This window comes from Cnephaeus nilssonii (assembly GCF_951640355.1).
Source record: "Cnephaeus nilssonii genome assembly, chromosome: 17".
Classification (NCBI taxonomy): domain Eukaryota; kingdom Metazoa; phylum Chordata; class Mammalia; order Chiroptera; family Vespertilionidae; genus Cnephaeus; species Cnephaeus nilssonii.
The window spans coordinates 4547021-4569040 of NC_137088.1; the positions used below are offsets into that span (position 1 = coordinate 4547021).

Below are 22020 nucleotides of genomic sequence, written 5' to 3' on the forward strand. Positions count from 1 at the left end.
CCCCAGACCTCAATTTGTGTTGGTGTAACAGGGAATGTATTTACCCTCCTGCTGCAAACATTAAGAAACTGGATAAATGTATGGAAACAAACCCGACTCTAGAAATGTAACAACGGGGGACACAAAACTGTGGTCCCCAAAGGGAGCCTGTGGTGTCCCTGGTTTCTCTCCCCAGGCACTTCCCAGGGCAGAGAATATGGAGGGAGGACAGACATGGAACATGCCTGCTTCACTGAGGTGAGGCACGGAGGACTGAGGAGTTGGGTTGTAGGTATTGGAGAGGATGGGACCACAAATGGAACGAGCTCCAGATGTCTGCCTAAGAGGGACACATCAGACGAGGCAGAGAATAATTCTCAGCGCACAGACAGAGATGGAAGACGGCCTCCCTTCATCCACAGGAGAGACTCAGTGAGCCCTGGGAGCATTCAGCCGAAGGTGCATCTCAGTCATAAATCAGCCTGCAGTGAATGTTGACTCTGAATCTACTTGAAGGAAGCTTACTCACAGGCCACAGAAAGATCACCCAGATTCCTAGTAACTTAACTCTGATCAATAAAATCTAACACCTGGAATAAATACACCACACTCCAGCATTCAGCAACATAATGTTCATGTCTACAATTCAAATGGAAAATTACTAAATGACCTACCAATGAGAAACATGATTAGGAGAAAAATCATTCAATAGAAACAGACCCACAGGTGACAGGGATGATGGAATGAGCAAACAGGGACTCTCACATCCTCAGGGGGACTCCATAGCAGAGTGGGGATTGCAGCAGGAAGAACAGCAGACCTCAGACTCACACAGACGAAGAGCCTCTAGAGAAACCCAAACAGGACAGGGAAACGATGGGAACCCGCAGACAGCAGGGAAATGCCAGCCTCTGGTGCAGCAGCCACCGCGCACTGTAAGCACAGCCCACGTATGACTAGTATCTGCATAAACATAAACCTCACTCTAAAATCTAGTTACCTAGTTCCTTTTACCCGGGACAGCATGCCTAGTTTTCAATAAAAAGTGCATAAAAGCAGTCTGCAGAGACAAAGCAAGCATTGGGGCCAGACCCAAACATGGCAATGCTCTGGATTATGAGCCTGTGAATTTAAAATGATTACTCTGGAGACGATGCCAAGGGCTCCAGTGGAAAAGGCAGGTGGCACGCAGGGGCACAGGACTGATGTGAGCGGAATGGGACATTCTGAGGAAGGACCAAAAGGAATGCTGGGGAAAGGAAACAGTTTAATACGAAGGAGCAAGCCTTCAGAAGGCTCATCTGTGGACTGAACCCGGAAAAGAGTGACCTGGAAGGACCAGCGATAGAAACCTCCCGAACTAAAATGTTAATACAGAACAGAATGAAAACAACAACAAATAAAAACAGAACAGAACATCCCAAAACTGGGCACCAGTTCAACTGGAGCAATAGACGTGTACTAGGAATACCAGAAGGGCACAGAGGGAAATGGACAGAGGAAATAGAGGGTGTCCCCCAAAATGTGTATGCACTTTAAATAATTACCAATTAAATCTGGAAAGGGAAGACAAACGACAAACTCTAAATAAGATGGGCGAAATTTCCTGACTCTGCCTTTTTCTTCACCCCACCCCTCCATTTCATAGCAAAACATGCCCCAAAAGGCAGCCTGTCATTACTCATCGCCCATCTCTTTCCATGTATGGCTTGCATATTTGTGTGTGCGTATGGTGCGTGTGTGTGGACGGGTGGCGGGAAGGCGGCAAATATTTACACCTGGTCAATTCAGGTGAGAGGTAATGTGATTGACATGATTATCTAGATCTTGCTCTTTCAACATCTCTGTGGGTTTGAAGTTTTTAAAAGTAAAATATAGAAATAAGGAAAGTTGGTAACTCTGAGAGGTGAGCAATTCAGACCATGTTAATTAAACACGCGGGCCCCTTTCTACCTGAGAGCAGACCCTGCTGCTGCAGCTGTGGAGAGAGCTGAAAGGGCCCCCCGAGACCCTTTGTCTCCTCCCTGAGACCCCACTTCTAGGTTGCCACCCCCACTGGCTCTGGCACTGGTTGCACAGGAAGAGAACGGAGTTGGCGTTTTGGGCGAGAACTCGGTGAGCACTTACTGCCTCCAAGCCCAGCCTGTGCTGTTTCCTGAGCGTATTATCCACCCTCTTCTCCAAACAATCTTGGGGCAGGTGTCCCTGCACCTCCTCTTGGACAAGAACTGGGACATTCACAGAGATCCTGAGTGTGTGTGCTGATGGCCCCATAATCTCTTGAGAAAATTGGGGACTGAATCCGCCTCCCCTGACTTTATGAGCAGTTATCTGAAACATCGACTCGGATGCTTGAGTGCTCGAAGCCCAGAGCCTAAAGCCAGGTGGGAGTGGGTTCCTTGCCCTGCCTTCCTCACGGAAGCTGAAACCGAACAGGTGGCTCATTCAATGGAAGCCTCACGCCCTCACACGTCAAAAGCTAGGGTGCACCGTGCACCATTCTGAGGATAATATACAGCAGACACGTTCTTAGTTGGACATGCCTAACAAATAACATTTATTTATGTGGGATTCTTGAGAACTAGCCTCAATGATTTTTAGTTATTTATGATGGAAGAGTATTTTTTTAAATTTCAGGAATCCACATTTCCTGATGTTCAGTGTCATAGAATAAGCTATTGATATCTGTTTTGGATGCTGTCTCTCACTGGTTTTCTTTTTTACATAAATCACCTAATTTTCAAAGTATTCTTACAAACATTTAATTTATTTTTTGGTAACTTTAAATTCTGAGAAAGTTTGAAAATGGTCAAAGTCCATAATATCTTCCTAAAAGGCAGGCAAACAAAAACTGACATGAAGTCCCTGTTTTTCCCTTCCTTGAGTTAATCAGTCAATAATAACCAGTAATCATTAGACAAATACTATGGGATCAATACTGAGTAAAAATAAAATAGAATCTTTTAAATACATGAAAAACACATAGGCTGAAAACTTTAAATATCTACAGAATTTCATATATAGAAAGGAACCTAGCAGCTCTATGAACCAGCACTGTTTGGGTTGCTCGCTATATTTACCTAAGAACAAGATGGGCACGTTAAGTGGTGGCTTCCGCAGTTCGGACCGTTAAGCACCGTTTCTAAATGTGCTGACCCCCTTAGCAATAGACGGCATTCAGAGGGAGCCCTCACTGGGCTGGTGAGGCCTGTGCCCGTCCAGTGTGGTCTGTGGACAGGAGTGGCCCTGCCTGGGAGCTCTCGGGGACAGAGACGTGGGACCTACACCTACAACATCTCACTTTAAGCACGTCCCCGGTGCATTGCACACTCATGTTTAGAAACAGCGGATCTAGACCCTGCTTACCCCTTTGTTCTTGGGCTACTGGTGTCCACAGGCATAAAAATGAAGTTGGCCCATCCCCCAAAGGTAAAGGGGTGTCTGAATGTTACGTGCAAAAAAGCAAGTCTTTGGCCGCCTTAAAAGCATCCCAATCCTGTTGGCTGATACACAGGTATCTGAGTCTCACAAAGCACCCCCACTCCCGGCAGGTGTGACTCAATCTAATTGTCCACCGTGAACAATGGCCCTTAATTAGTCTTATTTTGGGAACTACAGTGCAGGCTTTTCATTTATAATTATTGCTGGTTAATTCAGCAGGGCGACCCCGGGGGCCGTGGATGTGGGACAGGATGCAGGCGGGGTGTGTGGAGGGCTCGGTGACACACCAGCGCACTTACTCTCATGCAGCTGCTGCCTAAGTGGGTCAAACTGGCAGAAATAACAGCGAGTTAGGGGAGAACTGCAGCCCCATCACTTTCAGAGTATTCGCATTTTGCTTAAATTCCAATCAGAAACTTTCTCGTTCCCCCAGCATTTGAAATCTGTTTGGTAATTTACCTTAGGGCAATGTTTGAATCACAAAAAGTTTTGTAGTTGTTTTTTTTTTTTTTTAATTAAAACACCAGGAAACAAAACAAAACAACCTTACTTTCCAAGGGCAAAGCATTCCAGTTTTACAGACGAGTCCTTTGTGGCTTGTACAGTGTCAGGAAAGCGCACTTCCATCTTTGGCTCATATTCCCCCATCACACCTGTTAAACATCAAAAGAGCTAGCAGCGTTCTGGAGAACAGAAAACAGAAGTTTCCCATGAAGTCGATGCTTCACTGACCAAAATCGGATGTCTTGTCCTTCAATTAACAGTACTTTTCTAGACTTTCATGACTGACAGGGAGCAAGAGAAGGTCATGATACCGTTTAAGGGGTTCGGCATCTCCCCTCCCCTGAAAGTCAAATGCCCAGGACATGGAAGTGTCAGCAAAAAGGCATCCACTTCCCTGGGTCCCACATCAATATCATAAGAATAATTAACGTCACCGACGGAGAACTGAACACAGCATCTAAGATGCTCCTGGGTTACCAAGATGTCGCTCTCAGCGAGACCCAGCTCTGTCTCCCTTGGTGGGACTCCCGGGGACCAGGTCGGTTCAGGAATAAATTCTCAGCTAACAAGGTGAGAGGTCTGAGTCAGCACCCCTTAATCCAAAATATCAGCATTTCTGCAACAAAACCTGTGCAGTGATCACGCTAGTTGGGATAAACAAAGATATAAATATTCTTATGTCACTTGATTAAGCGTTTACTGCTCAATAGGTTTGCTATACACGTATAAGAATATGTCTGCTTTGATAGTTTTTGAAGGTCCAATGAGGCGTTGTGGGCATGGGCTAGGATGAGCGTGAGACCGCGGTCTGATTGTTGTAAATATGCCAGCTGCCAGGTGAGCTGTGACCAGCAGCAACGTGTCTCTGCTCTGACCTCATTGGCTTCGTTCATTTAACCGAAGACACACAGAGGTTCTTTAAAAGTTTGGTTATTGTTTTACTGGAGTGATAGGTTCCTAAAATAAGCAGTTATTGGTGGCCAGAACAATTGCACCAAAGGCAAAAATTACAAAACACGTGGAAATAGAAATACCTCATTTTTAAGACCTTGATCATTCTGAACATTCAAAAGGGTCATGGGTAGAGTACTGTGTCATTCACCTAAATGGGGGGGGGGGGGGGGCGGGGAGGCGGTGTCACACTTTCCATTCTCTTGACATCTGATATTTCTTGAGTGACAACTTTTACTGTATACAATGCTCCTGATCTCTTGTTATCATGAATGTGTTGAAGGGAGAGAGGGGTGGGAGAAGAAAGGAAGTATGAAGGGGAGAAGCAGAAACGAAGGGAAACAGAAAAAAGTGGGGAAACACGGTAGAATTTCTATGCATGTTGTTGACCTTAAACTCCTCCCTCCAGGAACGGGGCGCTCCCTGAAGGGAGACATTGGACTCACGGATAAATCTAGTGGTTGCTAAGTTCTGAATCAAGACCATGCAAACCTGTTGGGTGGTCAGTGATTATAAAAGATCTCTCATGAGAACTCCCTGCATGCAGCCAGTTTCATCACCAGGTAGCCATCATTAGAATTATCTTCTTGCTTTTGCTAAACTCCTCTGAGAGGAGATAAACTCTGTCAATTCCAGAATCTGAACATAAAATGCACCAGCCGACTTTCTGTGGGCATGTCTCCCACTGTGCATGTTTAATTAAAGAATCTGCTGGGGATTTTTCCACTTGGATGACTTCCTTACGTTTTCTGTCCTCTCAGTCTTGCACTGGCGATGACTTGATTAAGCTACACAGCTCATCTGAAGTGTGTTTCTGGGCAGACAAGAGTTAGCATGCATCTTGCTTCTCATTCCTCTTTGCAATGCTCATAACTAATGTTGGCTCTCTCTCTAATGGGGGATGTGAATTTTCCCCCATTTTGTCAGTCAGGTTAATAAAGGGTGAACAAAAGAGACAAAGATGGGGAAAAAAAGCACCAAAGGAAAGCGGTGGCCCATGTTCATTAAAAGATATAACAATTCAATTAGTGAGTTTGGCAGTACTCACTCGAGCACATACACACCTACTCCCCAAATAGCGTTGTTGACAAAATACTCCCTAAGCAAAGCAAAGCAGATCGATTCCAGTGCCGGAGAAGAGGTGGCATTGTATACCCAGAATCATGTACACGGCAGCACTGGGTGAGTTACAGAATCTTTTTGTTATGTTTGTGATGGTCATCATGTTTGTGAATGGACCCTGGACTCCTAGATGGTGTGGCTGCTCTGAACCAGAGGGAAGCGGAGCGCTCACAGACCTCCCAGGCTTAGCCACAGACCCAGCACCCCCCGAGGAGAACTCATCCCCTTACCATCGGGCCGCTGCACCAGCGGCGTGGGTGGGCCTCGCACGCTTCTCCGCGCTTCCCTGTTTGTTACGAAGCAGGTGTAGTTGCCCACATCGGACGGCTCCACTTTGGCGATGTACAGGTTGCCTGTCTCTTGAGAAACAAACCGCCTGTTGTCCTCTTGGACGTGCAAAGGGTTATCGTTGAAGGTCCATGCGTAAGATAAATCTGGAAAACAGAAGAAAAGACCTCGTATCCTTACCAGGTTCCTCCTTCTCTGAAAGTTCTGTGCCCTATTTATCCATGATGAGAATAAGTTCCCGCCCCTGTTTGTCCAGTGTGTGTCTGTGGTCCTGGTGTAACGGTAACATTCTCTTGTATTCAGATGTAGCCGGGTTTGGATGCTATATTCTATGGTCATCCTGCCCATGATGGCCAGAAGGCAAAGGCAGGAGCTGGAGTGGGCGGGGATGTCAGAGTGCTGTTTGACTCCTAGTATGAGGAAGATCCATGTAAAGGTCAGAGCTGCCGCTGAGCTGTGAGCAGTGAGCTCCCATCATTACTGGTTGTCAAGCAGAGGGTGGACTAGCATCACTTGAGAAGTTGCAAGATTTCTCTTTGCAGAGGTCAGAGGTCGGGAGGTTGAACCCATGTTTCTGTGAATGGCCTACTCTGCCTTCTGCATTCCTTTGATCTCCCTAAGAGTCTATGTTTCACCAAGAATGAACAAATGCAATTCACTTCTTATTTTTTTAAAACATGCTCTGAAATTCTCATCCATTCCGTTACCAAGTCTTTGTTTTCCTCTGCGAGTCCCTCCCAGCGTCCTTCATCATCCTAGGGGGTCTCTTGTCTCTAAGTTTCTTTACCGATGCCCTTTGCTGCCTCACGTCCATGCCTCTTGCTCCGTCTCCACCAAAATGGGGTTCCAGGGATTTTGTTGGAAACCACAGAGCCATCTAGATCATCCACTTTTCTTCAACATAAAGAGGAGGACAAATGTAGTTCAGATGCCCCAGGTCTCAAGGGCTCCTCATCTCTCGAACCTTTTGTGGAACAAAGATGCTCTTGAGCCAGTGTCCAGGCCATGCTGAGCTGAGGGGTCTGCGGTCAGTGCCGCCGTGGGAGAGAAACCAGCGCCCGCTCACTGAAAGCCAAGGTGACCCCTTTCCCGTAACAGAAATGACAGATTGCCTCTTCTTGTATTCCAAATCATTACTTTCTATACCCTGTAATCTTGGGATCTGAGGCCATAATGCCCATCTCTCCCTAGGGATTTCATTGTTACCTTAGCTGCTAAAATGTTTTGACCTGTTCCTATTTGTAGTATGTCCTTCAAGAGTGGAACTTGTAGGATCTCCTGCAAGAATGTGGTCCAGGAATAGGGACGATTCCATAAAGAATAATAACCACAAAAAGAGCTCTTTCATTTCATACCTGTTTCATCATCCTGATGATTTGTGTTGTGGGGCTGTTGCTCATACTCCCCTCTGATGAAAGGGTGTGGATGCCGCATTGTTGTTACAAGGACTAGAACCTAGATCAGTGATGGGCAACCTTTTGAGCTTGGTGTGTCATACTTCGCCAAAAAACTGAGCATAACTCGGGTAGTGTGTCACTTTGAGGAAAAAACATTATTTCGCGATATTTATAGTTTAAATAACATAAATGTTTCATCCTCGGCATGCGGCCGCCTCAGCGGCTGCGTGTCATCACAAATGGCACTGACACGCGTGTCAGAGGTTCGCCATCACTGACCTAGATCCTTCAGAGACCACATCCTTTCCTCCCTCCTCCAGTACCACAGCTCTTCCTTTCTTTATTTCTTCAAGATTCTCTTTTTGTGGGTCAGTGTTTGCCATAGCTACCCTCCCTCACCCTCAGGCTTCCTTCGAACCCCCAAGCTCCGGGCACATGTGGAACGACTATTCCTCACCTCCTACTCCTCCCCCCTCAACACTGCCTGCCCTGAGCTCAGCGTCTCAGAATCTGGTGGGATCCAAGGTTAACCTGTCACTCAAAATGATGTGTCTATAGCCAATATTAGCAGGGAATGGAACACATCTGTGAAACCCCTAACAACTAATTCTCTCCAAAACGGCCTGTCTAGAGCAGAGATTCTAAAACTTGAGTGTGCTAATGGCCAGGAGGACTTGGTAAAACCCAGACTTCTGGGCCCCGCCCCATGAGGGCTGGGTCGGTGGGAGGAGCCAGAGTGTTAGGCTGGATCAAATGATTGAATGGATAACACTCTGCTGGGACCTGACCTTTAGACCACTTCACAACTGACATTCCCTTTTGCTTAGACAAGTGGTCGGCAAACTGGGGCTCTTTGGCCCCTTGAGTGTGGCTCTTCCACAAAATACCACGGCCTGGGTGAGTCTATTTTGAAGAAGTGGCGTTAGAAGAAGTTTAAGTTTAAAAAATTTGGCTCTCAAAAGAAATTTCAATCGGTGTACTGTTGATATTTGGCTCTGTTGACTGATGAGTTTGCCGACCACTGACTTAGACCACATTCCACTTGCTAAGACCAGCATCTTTCCCTTCAGGACTCACCCAGAGAATTCTCCGCCCATAAACACCCGCCTAGAGTCCTTTAAAATCTCTGACTCCCCATCCCTGGGGGCTGTCGCCATTTTGGGGCTCAGCCCATCTGGTCTCCAGATGACCTACCAAATTCATAATTCTTTACCCCTCTTGGCCTCGTGCGTTCCTCCTTCTGCGACCCTAACACAGGTAATTCCACTGCTGACAATCGCCAGGTGCTGCTGGCCTGGGCCCAGGTCTCCACGTTGAAAACTGCCTACATCAAGGTCAAACTCCATCTCCCCTGCAGGAGCACACCCGGAGGGGAGCCCAGGACTTGGGGAGAATGGGGGTCCCCGTGGTCCTGCCTCTGGGAGCTGTGGGGCCTGGAGAAGAGCGTGTTCTCAATACAGAGGTTCAGGGACTGTCTGGGACGGAGGCGGCCTGAGAGGTCTTCCCCAGCCTCCGCGTGGTCCAGGTGAGCAGGCGGAGGGGCGATGACAGTGCCCTTGGCGACTGCGACCCAGGGGCCCGTGCTGCCCTCTGTGATGGCTGATGCTGTCACACGGCCCCTCCCCCACTGCCTCTGCTCATTCATCCACACAGCCAGCCTTCAGGGGCCCTCGTCTGCTTGGTTTCATCAGCAGCCACTGCGCTTAATCTGTCTATTTTTTAATAGGGCAAGGAAAAAAACCCTCTGCAAATTGGAAGTTTAAAATCCTTCCCATTTGGCTTTCCTTAATTAAATGCATAATTCATGAGCCACTTTATTTGAAACCATTGCATTTTTTAAATATTTCCCCCGTCCCCATCCTCGCCATCCCTGTTATTCGCGGCCCCGGTGCCTGTCCAGGGATGACTCAGCAGCGGCAGTGCAGTCTGTTGGTGATCAGTCCACAGCGTCCCCCACAACAGCCTCCACAGTCTTATGATTTGAAATGGCAGCTCCGCAGGAGGCAATCGCGGCCCCTCCCCGGCTGCGCTCTCAAGCACGCACCGATCCTGTTTTCCCGAGCACCCCGGTGTTTTGACATCTTTTACAGCCTTATATCTTGTACTGTGATATTTAAAACACAAACACGGAAGATGTGTGCCATTATACCCACTACCGGGGACGCAGTTTTTATTAGCGAGGAAGCGTGGCGCGCGAAAGAGACCAAGAAGGAGAAGCGCTGGCCCCGTGGCCTGCTCCTTGCTGCAGAAAACAAACGAGTCAACACTTGGAGGCACAGTGCTCAGATTCAGCGGAAACCCCCCCCTCCCCCCCCGCTTTGGAATATTCCAGAATGAATGTACTTTACTGCAAACCTTGTGCATTGCTCCGGGGTTAGGGTGACAGGCTTTGGGCGGTCCATCACGGCGATGCTAGCTCAGTCGGCAAAGACCTAATCCGAGAGAAAGAATTCCTCTTCTGGGCTGAAGTCGTTAATATCGGTGCTAAACCGGGACACGGCCGCACCTTTACGACCACTTCGATCGGATCCCCGTTTGCTCTGTAGTTACTGCCGGGCACCTGGACTTCACCCGCCGTGATGCACGGCCTCCTGGCTGCAGTGGAGAAGGCGCTGTGCGGTCCACAGAGGGGCCTGCGGTTAAGGCCCAGGCCTCTGAGTCCAGCTTCCAGAGGCCCGATTCGGTGCTGACTGGTCCTACTGGACAGGAAGGAAAACTCAGCCGGATTCTGGGAGCTGCTGGGAACCTCCAACTCGAGGAGGAAGAGGCCGGTCCTGGAAGGCAGGCCCTTGCTCCGGGGGAGGTCACTCCGGTGATGTGAGGGGGGCTCTGACAGGCGCTCCCAGCAGGGGTGATGTTCCCGCCAGGAAATGCTCCACAATGTCTTTAACATCTTTCACTCCTGCTCTTGAGACTGGGCGTGGTTAGGACATCAAGTGGGTAGTGACCAGAGAGGCTGCTGAACACCCACAGGTACAGGGCAGCCCCCACTGCGGGGTTACTGCCCCCTAGTGGTCAACAGTGGCGTGTGGCGAAAGCCTGGGCTATGGGGTTGGTAAAGGCTATAAGGTGTGTGTTCTGTCCCATGTGCTGGGCAGTAAGGAAAACAGCCCTACTGGGAGCGCATGAGAGGCTGACAGTAGTAAACAGCCCTACTAGGAGCGAATGAGAGGCTGACAGTGGTAGAGGGGTCCAGAGCTCCGGGCCTGGAGAAGGAACTCCGGGTCATGGGTCGGCCACAGGGATGGGGAAGCCATGGTAAATTAGTCCACCTCTCTGGCAGTGTTTACGTATTCTCCAGGAGGGATAAGAACACTGGTTATCTCTTACATACTTTATCTAGCACGTATGTGTCTGTGGGGGGGGCGGGTCGTGCCAGATGAATTAGGCAGTGGAATATATGCAGTGCTGTGTAGACGGGCACCTTGACCTCCAGACACGTGATCTTGATCACGATGACACTGACCTTTTTAACACAATTACTCAATGTGTAGAATGGGGAAAACTTCCAAGAAGTGTTGCATGGGCTGAGGTATGCCCGGCGCTGTGCCCAGTGTACGGTGGGCACCCATTATTCTACCCAGTCACGTGGTGTTAAGCATCACGTATCTATGCTAACTTCCAAACGTAGTTCTCCAAACCAGACCTCGCTCACAGCCGTGTAAATCCAGCTGCCTGCTCAAAAATACCACTCACCCTACCTGACCTCTGAAAGTGAGCATGTCTCAAACAAATTCCCGATTGCCCCAGCCCCAAACCCGCTGCCCCTTTTTTGGGGGGCTCCTCTGGGTGAATGGCACTCCTCCTTCTAGCTGTTGACAGAATTCTGAGATGACCCATTGACCCCTGCCCCCACTGACTTGTGAACGGGGTCAGATGCCCCTTCTGTGAGCAGGTGATTAGGTTCGGTTCGGTTCCACGGCACAGGCAACACGGAGAAAGGGGCCTAACCTTTGGTGACCAGGATGCTGTCAGATGAGTCTGGCACAGGGCGAGGCTCCTCCTGGCTAGAGATCTAAGTCACGGGAGGGGCGTGACGTCATGGAGAACCCCTGCTGCTGGTCTTGGGGATGGAGGGGCTGAGGTGAGAAACGTGGGAGCATCTGGAAGAGGACAGTGGCCCTGGACATCCGGCCACAGGACAGTGGAGACCTTAGTCCTACAACTGCAGGGACTGAATCCAGCCAACAGAGGGAATGAGGGGATGAGCTCAGACGCGGCTTCTTCCTCAGACTTTGCAGAAAAGAGTGCCGTCCAGTCGTGACCTTGGCTTTATCCTTGTGAGAACCTGAGCACCGAGCCCAGCCCCATCCCGTGGCTTCTGACCACAGAACGACCTGTTCTAATAAGTGGGCATTGCTTGAAGTGCTTGGTAGTTTTTTACATGGTGATGGAAAACTCTCACCCACCTGTCTATCTAGCATCTGTCTGTCTGTCTGTCTATCCATCCAACCTGACCTTCCTACGTGCTAACCCAAAGGCAAATGACAAAGACAGAAAACGCCTCCCCGGGTCTGTAGAGTTGGCCCACTGTAAACCGGTTGTCTACTCATCCGATTGGAAGGTTATCCAGCCAACATGCTTCTCTTCCTTCTCGAAGCCTTTCTTGGCACAACTCCGCTTGCCACAGCGGCGAGAAAGGGAAAGGAAGGATAAGGAGCTGTTTTAAATGAGTCACTGAAAGACACTCCGGGCTCTCTGCGACTCTGGAGGTGTGAGTGTGCGGATGGGATGAGCAATGAGGTCTATGTGCGAGACGGTGCCTCTCCCAGCCCCCCGCATCGCTTGACGTCAGAAAGTCCCGGGTTGTAATCTTGCCTTATTTAAGGACTGAAAAACGATGTCCTTAGTTCATCTGAGTCTCAGTTTCCTCATTTAAAAAGAATAATTATGAACTGTTGGAATAGTGGAATGAGGAAGTAAAAGCAGTGCCCTTCTAGAGCTTGCTCATGGGAACAATTGGCAGCTATTTTGATGATGATGATGATGATGAATACTTTCTCCCTCTAACAAATTGATGACTACTTGTATAGTTGGGTCAAGAGGTGTCTGTCACTACCCCTCTGTCTGAGCCCGGAGAGCTCGACAGAAGAGAAGAACACAGTCCCAGCTCCCTGCCTTGCCGACACCAGGAAGCCCAGGGCTGTCCCAGAGTCGCGGCTGAAACTCCCTCAATTCCCGGGTGAGGCCAACATCGACACGTACGTGGGGAGTCCTGCTCCCGCCTTACAGAGGACACGGTGGCATCGGGTACCGGGCAAGCTTGCCATCGGCTGCATGCACAGGGCTCAGTCACTCAGCTCTCAGCCTTCATCTAAGGTCGGCTGGGCAGGTCTGAGGTTTGGTCTCACGGCTTTGCGAGAGGGCGCCGTACCCAGGAAGCCTGGCCTGCGTCCAAGGTCAACATGTTCTTTAACGTCCTTGGGGAGGAGGTGGGAGGGGAGGCCTCTTGCTGGGCTGCCTTTTTAAACGGTGACATTGACTTACGCACAGCTTACATGTCTGTTCTCCTTCTTTAAACAAAGTTGAAAATAATCTTCGATTCCTCCAAGACTCTGGCCAGAGTCAGAGCCTAAAGAGACCTGGGAGACAGATGTGACGAACAGATGTGATGTCCATATCCTGTCACCTTAGATTATGGCACTGGAAAATGTCCTCCTGCGGTTAAAAAGCAGCACCAGGGTTCTGCGTGCTCTGGAATAATGTTATTTCACCCCAGACAGCCTTAAAGACATTGTACGTGTCCCGTGATATTTCCGGTGAGTGGACTGCCACACGACTCAGTGATAATATTGAATTAAAACACTGTCAAGTTGTAATTAATTTCCTCTCCCTTTTATATCTACATTTCATTAGACTCCTTTAAGAATGGAAATGATGGGGAAATCTCTTCAAGATTTTAAAGAAACACAATACGATTTGGTTTCATATTGGGGGGAGGGTTGCTTTCATTTCATCTTTAAATATCTGTCCCATCTGTTTTCCAGAGTCTCGTTCCAGAGTGAACCCGCTGTAGGCGAGGCAGGTGGTCAGAGGCAGGTGGTGGGGACCTGCTGGGGCTGGGAGCCAGGCAGGCAGATCAGACGCTCGGCCTCGCTGCCCACCAGCTGCGCAGTGACCTTGGAACAGGTACCTGACCCCCCTCTGCCTCGGGGTTCTCATCTGCAGAACAAGATGCCTCCCCATCTCCTGAGGCGGTGGCGTGGATGCCAGGAGGTCATGCCTGTGCAGTGTTGGGAGCTGTGCTGTGAGTACTCAAAGCTGTTCTTGCGCCAACTCTCACACCCTCAGCACGACCCGGGGCTGTTCGAATGAGGTGACCCCGTGACATCTTTACACGCCTCCTCTGGGCTCACTGTGGCTTGAGAATCTACCAAGTCGTGTGGAGTTTGAGAAAATGCAACCTCGGCGGAGGAAGAATCAGTGGGTGGCTTAGGTCTCTGGGATCCATTCCAGATAGAGACTGGCATTTCCTGCTTCAGCGCCCATCGCTGGAAGATGCTCAGAGTCGGTGCCATCCAACACCGGCTGCCAGTGGTGGGGAACGCTCCTCTCCCAGCAGCTACTGTGATGTGGCCAAAAGGACTGTCGGAATGTGCTTCTCCAGGGAGCCCACTAAGCAACATGACTTAACAACCTCAGCTTTCAGTCTTGAATGAAGCGCTGGTCCTTGCACTAATCAACTTGCACCCGTGAGCTCACTTACCATTTGCAACAGCACTGCTAGGGCGATGACAGTTACAGAACCTGCTCTACCGCGGAGAGAGCTGAGCCTGAAGAGGTGGACGCAATGGTCCCTGTGGTGCGGGGGCAGGCAGCAGATCACAGCGAGGCTCCCTGATCCCACTGGGTTCGTGCTGCCTCTTAAGGACCGGTTTGTTGAGTGGCTGCTTAAATCATTATGTTTAAAGGAAAGATTTGGATGAGGACTGTTTGGATGCGGGAGGATGAACCTAAAAGGCGACAAGGTCCTGGTAGGGGCAGAAATAGAATATTGGGGTCCAGCTTAATTGAAGAAATATTAATCCTGCTCTGTTAGCCATGATTGTTTTGTTCTGATTAAAGAAGGCACATTCTAACCTGGCTGGCGGTTGCAGGTGGGACCTGGGAGCTCACCTGGAAATGCAGCCCACCCTCCCCATCCGGGAGCTGCCTGTTACCATGGAAAGATTAACAACCTTGTTGTAGAAACCAGAGCCGCCAGCCCTTTGGAGGCCCCCAGCCCTTTGCACATCACTAGCCCTTTGAAGACCCCCAGCCTTTGCATACCTGTAGGTCTTTGCAAATCTCCAGCCCCCATGACCTGTTAACTGCCCATTTGGCATACCCTTTGCCTACTTCCCCATGTAATCTTTGTCCTTCTGCCCAATATAAGCAGCTGGCTTTTGGTGGGGTGGAGAGAGCAGATTTTTGTGGGTGCTGCCGGCAGGATTGGAATAAACACTCATATATGATTCAACCCTGTCTCTGCTGAATTGGCTCCAGTAGTGACAGGCAGCCCGGACCCATTGATTGTCTGGTTATAGTCCCTTTGGTTTGATGAAGGGCTACCACATCAGGCTCCAGGACCTGACGTGGCCAAGTGGACGGTGGGACCCCGGTCACGCCGCCGTACCTCCGAAGTGTGGTGGTGGCCCGCAGAGGAGCACCACGCCTTGACCTTCTCGGACGGACACCGCGCTTCTCGTTTTGGTCTCAAAGTCTTCGATATCTTGGAAAAGAAAGAAGAACAGGTTTAGAATTAGTTATTTTGTAGAAAGAAAAAAAAAACATTATAAGGAAGAATCTTAAACTATTTTTATCATTAACATAACTAATGAATGCTCCTCGTTGACAGACCAGCAGATTTCGTTGATGATCAAGTTAAGTACTATGATTGAAGAGTCAGCAAGAAACACGTGATTGACATCACTATCAGTTTACTCCATTCTCCCCGGCAGCCGGGAGCCCAGCGGGAATGGAGGTGAGATTTGGGAGGAAGAACGGGGGTTTGGAGGGTGAGGGTGCTCCACACGATCAAGGGAAGGACATGATGATTCAGGACCAGACGCGGGGGATGTCCTTGAAAACCCAGGAAAGTGGTGAGCAGTGCCCCTGGGAAGGCTGCCTTGTAAGGAAGGAGAAACCCAGACAAAAGCTGTCCCTGCTGATACAAGATGGACCACAGTAGTGCGTGCTGGGTAGATGGCATCGTTTTTGGCAGTAGTTTCCAATTTCTCAGTGAAACCAGCAGGAGTGTTGGGTGGGTCATTTGAGGAGACTGGAGGTGCAATAAGCAGACCTGCTTAGCAGAGCTGTTATGGGGATTAAAATGTTTAATTTTATCTGGAATCAGCAGGGAATAGAGTAAGTATGCGATACCTCAATACGCGATAGCAACTTTGATTATGACATACCCAGTCATTAGGGCACCCCATTATATTTTTCTCTCACTGATAGGAACCTCAGATGCACAAATCCACAGATACAAGTTAAACAGCACACTTCAGTTCCAATAAGACATTTTGTAGGTGAGTGATTTCATTCGAAGAACCCACACTGTTTATCTCTCTTAAAATATTATTTCCCAAATAAGTGTTCTTTCTGTACACTTTGCTTTCTATTCATGGAAAGTAAAAGAGTTGGTCCGGCCAATGTGGCTCAGTGGTTGAGCATCCACCCATGAACCAGGAGATCACGGTTCTATTCCAGGTCAGGGCACATGCCTGGGTTGCAGGCTCGATCCCTAGTAGGGGGGGTGCAGGAGGCAGCCAATCCATGATTCTCTCTCATCATTGATGTTTCTATCTGTCTCTCCCTCTCCCTTCTTCTCTGAAATCAATACCAATGTATTTAAAAAGTAAGAGTTTGGTGAAATAGATGCAATAGTTCTGATTTTGTGAATTTAATAACTCTTACATACACTCTACTTTTAATAATAAATGTACTTGGCCAGAGGGGCTCCATTCCCCTCACCTACGCTCCCCGCCCTCCCACCTACTCTTCACCCACTGCCACTTGGGTCACCCTAACCGAGGACAGGCTTGGCTTGTGTGTGTCTCACAGAGGATTTCTAATCAAACAAGCCCCTTTCTCCTTGGCCAGAGGGACGCTAAGGAAGCCCACCTCCAGCGGCACTGTGGCCGGAACTGCTGCCTTAACCTGGGAGTCCTTTGGGACTTGGGTCTCCATCCCTTCAAATGTCACTCAATAAGAACCAGGCAAACAAACTGTGTTTAAAACAAAAAAGCCAAAACACTGAACTATTGTTTCTATGTCTAGTAGTAATAACGGGGAAGAATAGTAACGTCTTCTTTCTTACTCTTATCACTGGAAGGCTCCATGGAATTGTCATTACTTCTTAGTGGTCACAAGACCAAAAACTGTCACCGAGGAGCAATGAGCAGTTGGGTGATCCTATGAAACAAAGAAGCTGTGCAGGGACCTTCTCTAGACAGTGGTCCCCACGCCCAGTCACATCAGTCATGCTCCCTGCTCCTCGGAAGCCGGGAGTTTCTATGGCACCACCGATGCCACCATGCGTCGTGCCCACTTCCACGGGAACAGCATCCACCTGCGCCCTCACTTCTCCGTGCCGTTGAGGGTTGCCGTGGGGTTTCTGTTCGCTCCATACAAGGAAACCCGCTTCTCTCCAGAGTCCCTCAGGCCTGTGAGCTGTCAAACAGCCATTCGAAATGGGGCTAGTTTGCAGGTTTTCGTTAATAATTCAGATTTCAAAGCTGTTTAATGGCACAGAGAACAGAGACAAGACGTAATTTGGCCTTGCCTCCAGGAGGGGCCGTTTCCTGTGAACGTGCTGCGAACAAGATCTATTTTAAGTGTCCCACCCGGTTTTCAGCTCCCCCCCCCCTGCCAGCAGGAAACACGGTGTCATTCAGATCATTCTGAGGCGAGGGCCACTGAGTTAGGCAGCCACCGGGGCATCCAATGAAATTTCCTTTGCTCTGTAAAATCGTTAAGGACTCTAGATATAAAAATGTATATTTACTAATATAATAGAGGAAGGGAGAGGGAGATAGAAACATCCATGATGAGAGAGATTCATGGATTGGCTGCCTCCTGCACGCCCCACACTGGGGATCGCGCGAGCCCCCAACCCAGGCATAAGCCCTGACCGGGAATCGAACCATGACCACCTGGTTCATAGTCAATACTCAACCCCTGAGCCAAGCTGGCTGGGCTGAGGACTGTAGATTTGTTCTTCTACAAAGGTCAGGCCAGAGGGAGGCACTAGTTTCTATTTTTGTTCTGTCCTTTTTGGCTAAGAGAATACAGCTTAGGGTGAGCTCGTTGCCGGAGATGGTCTCAAACTCTCCAATAGATGGGAAGACTCCCATCACCCCCAGGTGGCCTGCAGGCTGTCCTTGTGCTCGGGTGCAGGTCCTGCGATGCTGGTGGCTGTTCAAGTCCCTGATGGTCCAGGGGGCCCTTGTTCAGCACCCTGATGACCAGGGCTGAGGGCACCCTTGGTTTTCTCTCTGGTTTTGGAGGAAGCCTCTGGCAGGAGCAGAAGCAAAGTGCAGTCGCAAGCAAGGCTTCTCTCCAAAGACCGGCAGGAAGTGCCTGGCGAGGGCCCACTAAACGAGCCGTTCAGAATCACCAGGCCATATGCTCTCTCCTGGCCACGGAGGTGCAGGGGAGGGCCGGGGGCCACGGAAATGGCCTTGACACGAAGCCCAAGCACCGCTGCGGACTGCGATGGCCAATGGTAAGGCGAAACCATTTCCACAGCCGCCACGTGTGGGAATGAATCTCAGCATCATCCGAGGAGGGAAACTGAGTGTTCGCTGCAAAAGCCTGAGGACCACATCGGAGGATGTGCCCGGCGCCAGCCTGACACAGAGGAGGCACCGGCCGGCCAACTCTCCCTTGTAAGCTGGGAGGAAGGCTCTGGGGACCCGGTTCACTGGCCTGAACCAAGAGGGCGGCCGCTGAGCATCTGGGGTAGGAGGTGCGCCCATGCCAAGGAGGACACGGGACTCTTGAGCTGTGCAAAATCTGCACCCTACTCATCGGCCCTTCCTCTGTTTGCCAGGTTTGAATCACTTTATTTATATTTTAAATCTTTTCTTAATAGATCGAGAACCACTATGTGCCAGACACTCATGAGGAGTTCCTTTCATCCTCAGGGCGACGCTGGGACACAGGTGCCACTGTCACATCCCTCCAGCAGAGGGGAGACTGGGTTCCCGAGGACCAGCAGCTGCCTGAGGACCACAGTCGCCGCAGGTCAGGACAGGCGGAGCGGAAAGCCGCATCTGGGTCAGAGCCCGCAGCCAGTCCAGCTGCTGCCGGGCCCTCCTGGCCGCACACCATAGAAAACTGGCACCAGCTGTCACTCAGTGTCCAAAGGAACAAACAAAAATGCAGAAATTCAGGGCCTTTTCAAGCTCCCTGAGCCAGTGAATGCTGTATTTTTAGGTTTTAGAAATAGCTCTGTTTCTGATCTCCTCATTCCCCCAAATCCTTGGTTTTTCCTCTCCAGGTGTATTTCTCAGTTTATCCTGCAACCTGGCCTCTGTGTGGACAAGGTATTCAGTCTCTCAAGTTAAATATATATATATTTTATGAAAAGAAGGGAGAGGGAGCGAGAGATAGAAACATCAATGAGGAGAGAGAATAATTGATTGGCTGCCTCTTACACGCCCCCTACTGGGGATTGAGCCAGCAACCCGGGCATGTGCCCTGACCAGGAATGGAACTGTGACCTCCTGGTTCATAGGTCAATGCTCAACCACTGGGCCTCAGTCTCTCAACTTGACCAACCTACAGAGACTGCCCCCCATACACACACAAACACACACATGCTGTTACTGCGCTTGTGCCTCTATCAGTCTTACCGATTCAGTAAGGTGCTGCCTGAACACTTTAAGCCCAGTATGAGATATTCAGGGCTCCCACACTCCAGCCCCTCCCCTGTCAGTCATTCAGATCTGAGAACCCCCTTCCCCACCCCCACCCCGTCTTCTACATCCCCGGATACCATCCTTTCTTATAGGGGCAGGGAAAGCAAAATGCCCCCCACTTTCCTCTTCAAAGAGGCCCCCAGCCTCCAGCTCTGGTTGCTGCCCCCAGAAATGGGTGGGTGTGCCCCAGTTCCCACAGCTTCTAAGTACAGGAAACAGAGTTTAATTCTGAACGCTGTGGCTCTTGGGGGCGTTTGCTGAACCACCAAGCTAGACGAGAGGCTCTGAACCAGAGCTTCACCCAAGACGCACACCCTGGGAGCTGCCCCAAACCGGAGACGGTGCTGTTTCTCTCTCTCAGCGCCTCAAAAGCAATTTCAATGATCTGTTACTTTGAGGACGTGGAGTCTCATTTTAAGCTCTAAGATTTTTTCAGCCCTCCTTCTGGCTTCCTACAGGCAGAATACCATGTCCCCTTCCCGGGTCTTTCTGAAGAAGGCTCAACATCCGAAGCTGTGCCGAGTCCCCAGGACAGAGGAACCCTGGTCACCTTCAGCACACAGGTCCCATGCAGAGCTATGGCCTGTGTTTGACCCACAGCACAAGATTCTAGTGGGCGAGAAAGTGCGAGTACCCTGCACAGCAAAAGGAGATGGTGAAAGACGCCAAGAATCATTCTCATTCTGGTTAGTGTCACAGAAGCCCAGGTAGGTAAGCAGGTAACCTACCTTTGTTAAATCAAAGCCCTCTTAAAGAACTGCAAGATGCAAGAGAACAGTTATTCCGATTCCTAGCTCTCCATCAGTTCTCTCCCTGGGAGAGGAGAAACTGACATTGTTCATGCCACAGTTTCCCACATCCTGGGTGGTTGGGAGGAAGCCGAAGTTCTTGGTGCTGTGATTAATTTCCCAGGCCTCTATGCAGTGGCACACAAATTTATCTCTACCCAGACCAGTTCCGTCTCCATCATCATTGTCAGGATGCCCGTGTTTATTACAGCATCTGTGATGCTCTCACATTTCCCGGCATCACTCAGTAACCTAAAATGATACAGCCTGATACAGCGCAAGGCTATTGCCAAATCCGGTAAAAGAGGACGTGACTACGTCTCCGAGCGGGACGCCAACTTGGAGCGCCGCTATCCCAGCAGGAAGGAAGAAGGTGTTCTAAGTTTCTGGTGTCACACCCATTTATCATCCAAGTCAGCACCCCAAAGTTTATTGGTGTAAAGGATTTTTATAAAAATTCATAAACAAGCCCTAATCAGTTTGGCTCAGTGGACAGAGGCTTGCCTGTGCCTCGGGCAGGCCCTGGGTGGCTGGGGGGCTGAGGGGACTGGGGGACTCTGGAGACAGGTGCGCAGAGCAGCTGTGCCTGCAGCCCCGGCAGGGCTGAGGGGACTGAGCACTGCCATCTTTGAGGGTTTGGCAGTCAATTAGCATATTCCCTCCTTATTGGCTGTGGGCACCGCCATCTTTGAGGGTGGGACAGTCAATTAGCATATTCCCTCCTTATTGGCTGTGGGCACTGCCATCTTTGAGGGTGGGGCAGTCAATTAGCATATTCCCTCCTTATTGGCTGTGGGCGCTACCATCTTTGAGGGTGGGGCAGTCAATTAGCATATTCCCTCCTTATTGGCTGTGGGCACTGCCATCTTTGAGGGTGGGGCAGTCAATTAGCATATTCCCTCCTTATTGGCTGTGGGTGCCGCCATCTTTGCAACGGCATGAGGGTCAATTAGCATATTCCCTCTTTATTAGATAGGATGGTGACGCCCATTAGTGTATTCGTGGTTGCTTTCATCCTATGGCAGTGGCGACCTTGGCCTGCCAATCGAAGATCTTCCTATGCGGCGGCTTTTCCCAGAACAGATTTGCTGACCCTGTTCTGCCCAGTCACCAACACCCCTGCAGACTAGCCCTCAATCACGCCAGCCCAATGGATGCATGACACAGACTAGGAGGGGCTCTGAGCGGGAACGAAAGGTCCCCTTCCTCCCAGGTGGGTGGCCATGAGCAGAGGGACCGGGGTCCAGCTGGCCTGTGAATCCTCAGGAGCCCGTGATATGTGAAGGGCAGAACAAGGGGAAAAGTCCAGAAAGTTGAGTTTTCCCAGTTCTAATCCCTGGGTACAAATGAAACTTCTTTTATTTGAAAAGCTGAGCTGCTTCCATCGACACTTTTTTATTAAAGGTATTTCTGAGTCCTCCTCTGATTGCTCCCACATAAACCATGCACCCAGGGCCCGGCCACCGCACACACACGCTTTGTGACTCCTCCAAAGAGAGATGTACCTGCACTACAGGAGCGACAGGGAAATAACCGTGCTGATTTCATTACTTTCTGTTCAATGAAACCCTTATTTTATTGCTAAGCGTTGACACTTCTACAACCTCCACTCCCTTTCCTCTTGTCCCCGAAAAGCCGGCGGCA

The 22020-nt window shown here is 49.9% G+C and overlaps 1 protein-coding gene across 1 annotated transcript in view; it reads right to left on the reverse strand.

The window, feature by feature from the left end:
- Positions 1-22020, reverse strand: part of CNTN6 (contactin 6) — a gene marked incomplete at both ends in the record, with an annotated part of 128519 nt that overhangs the window by 62639 nt on the left and 43860 nt on the right. The window contains 3 exons of the mRNA XM_079795482.1: positions 3971-4073; positions 6228-6431; positions 15298-15393. Of these exons, the coding sequence (XP_079651608.1) occupies positions 3971-4073; positions 6228-6431; positions 15298-15393 (403 nt within the window). The remainder of the gene's footprint in view (positions 1-3970; positions 4074-6227; positions 6432-15297; positions 15394-22020) is intronic.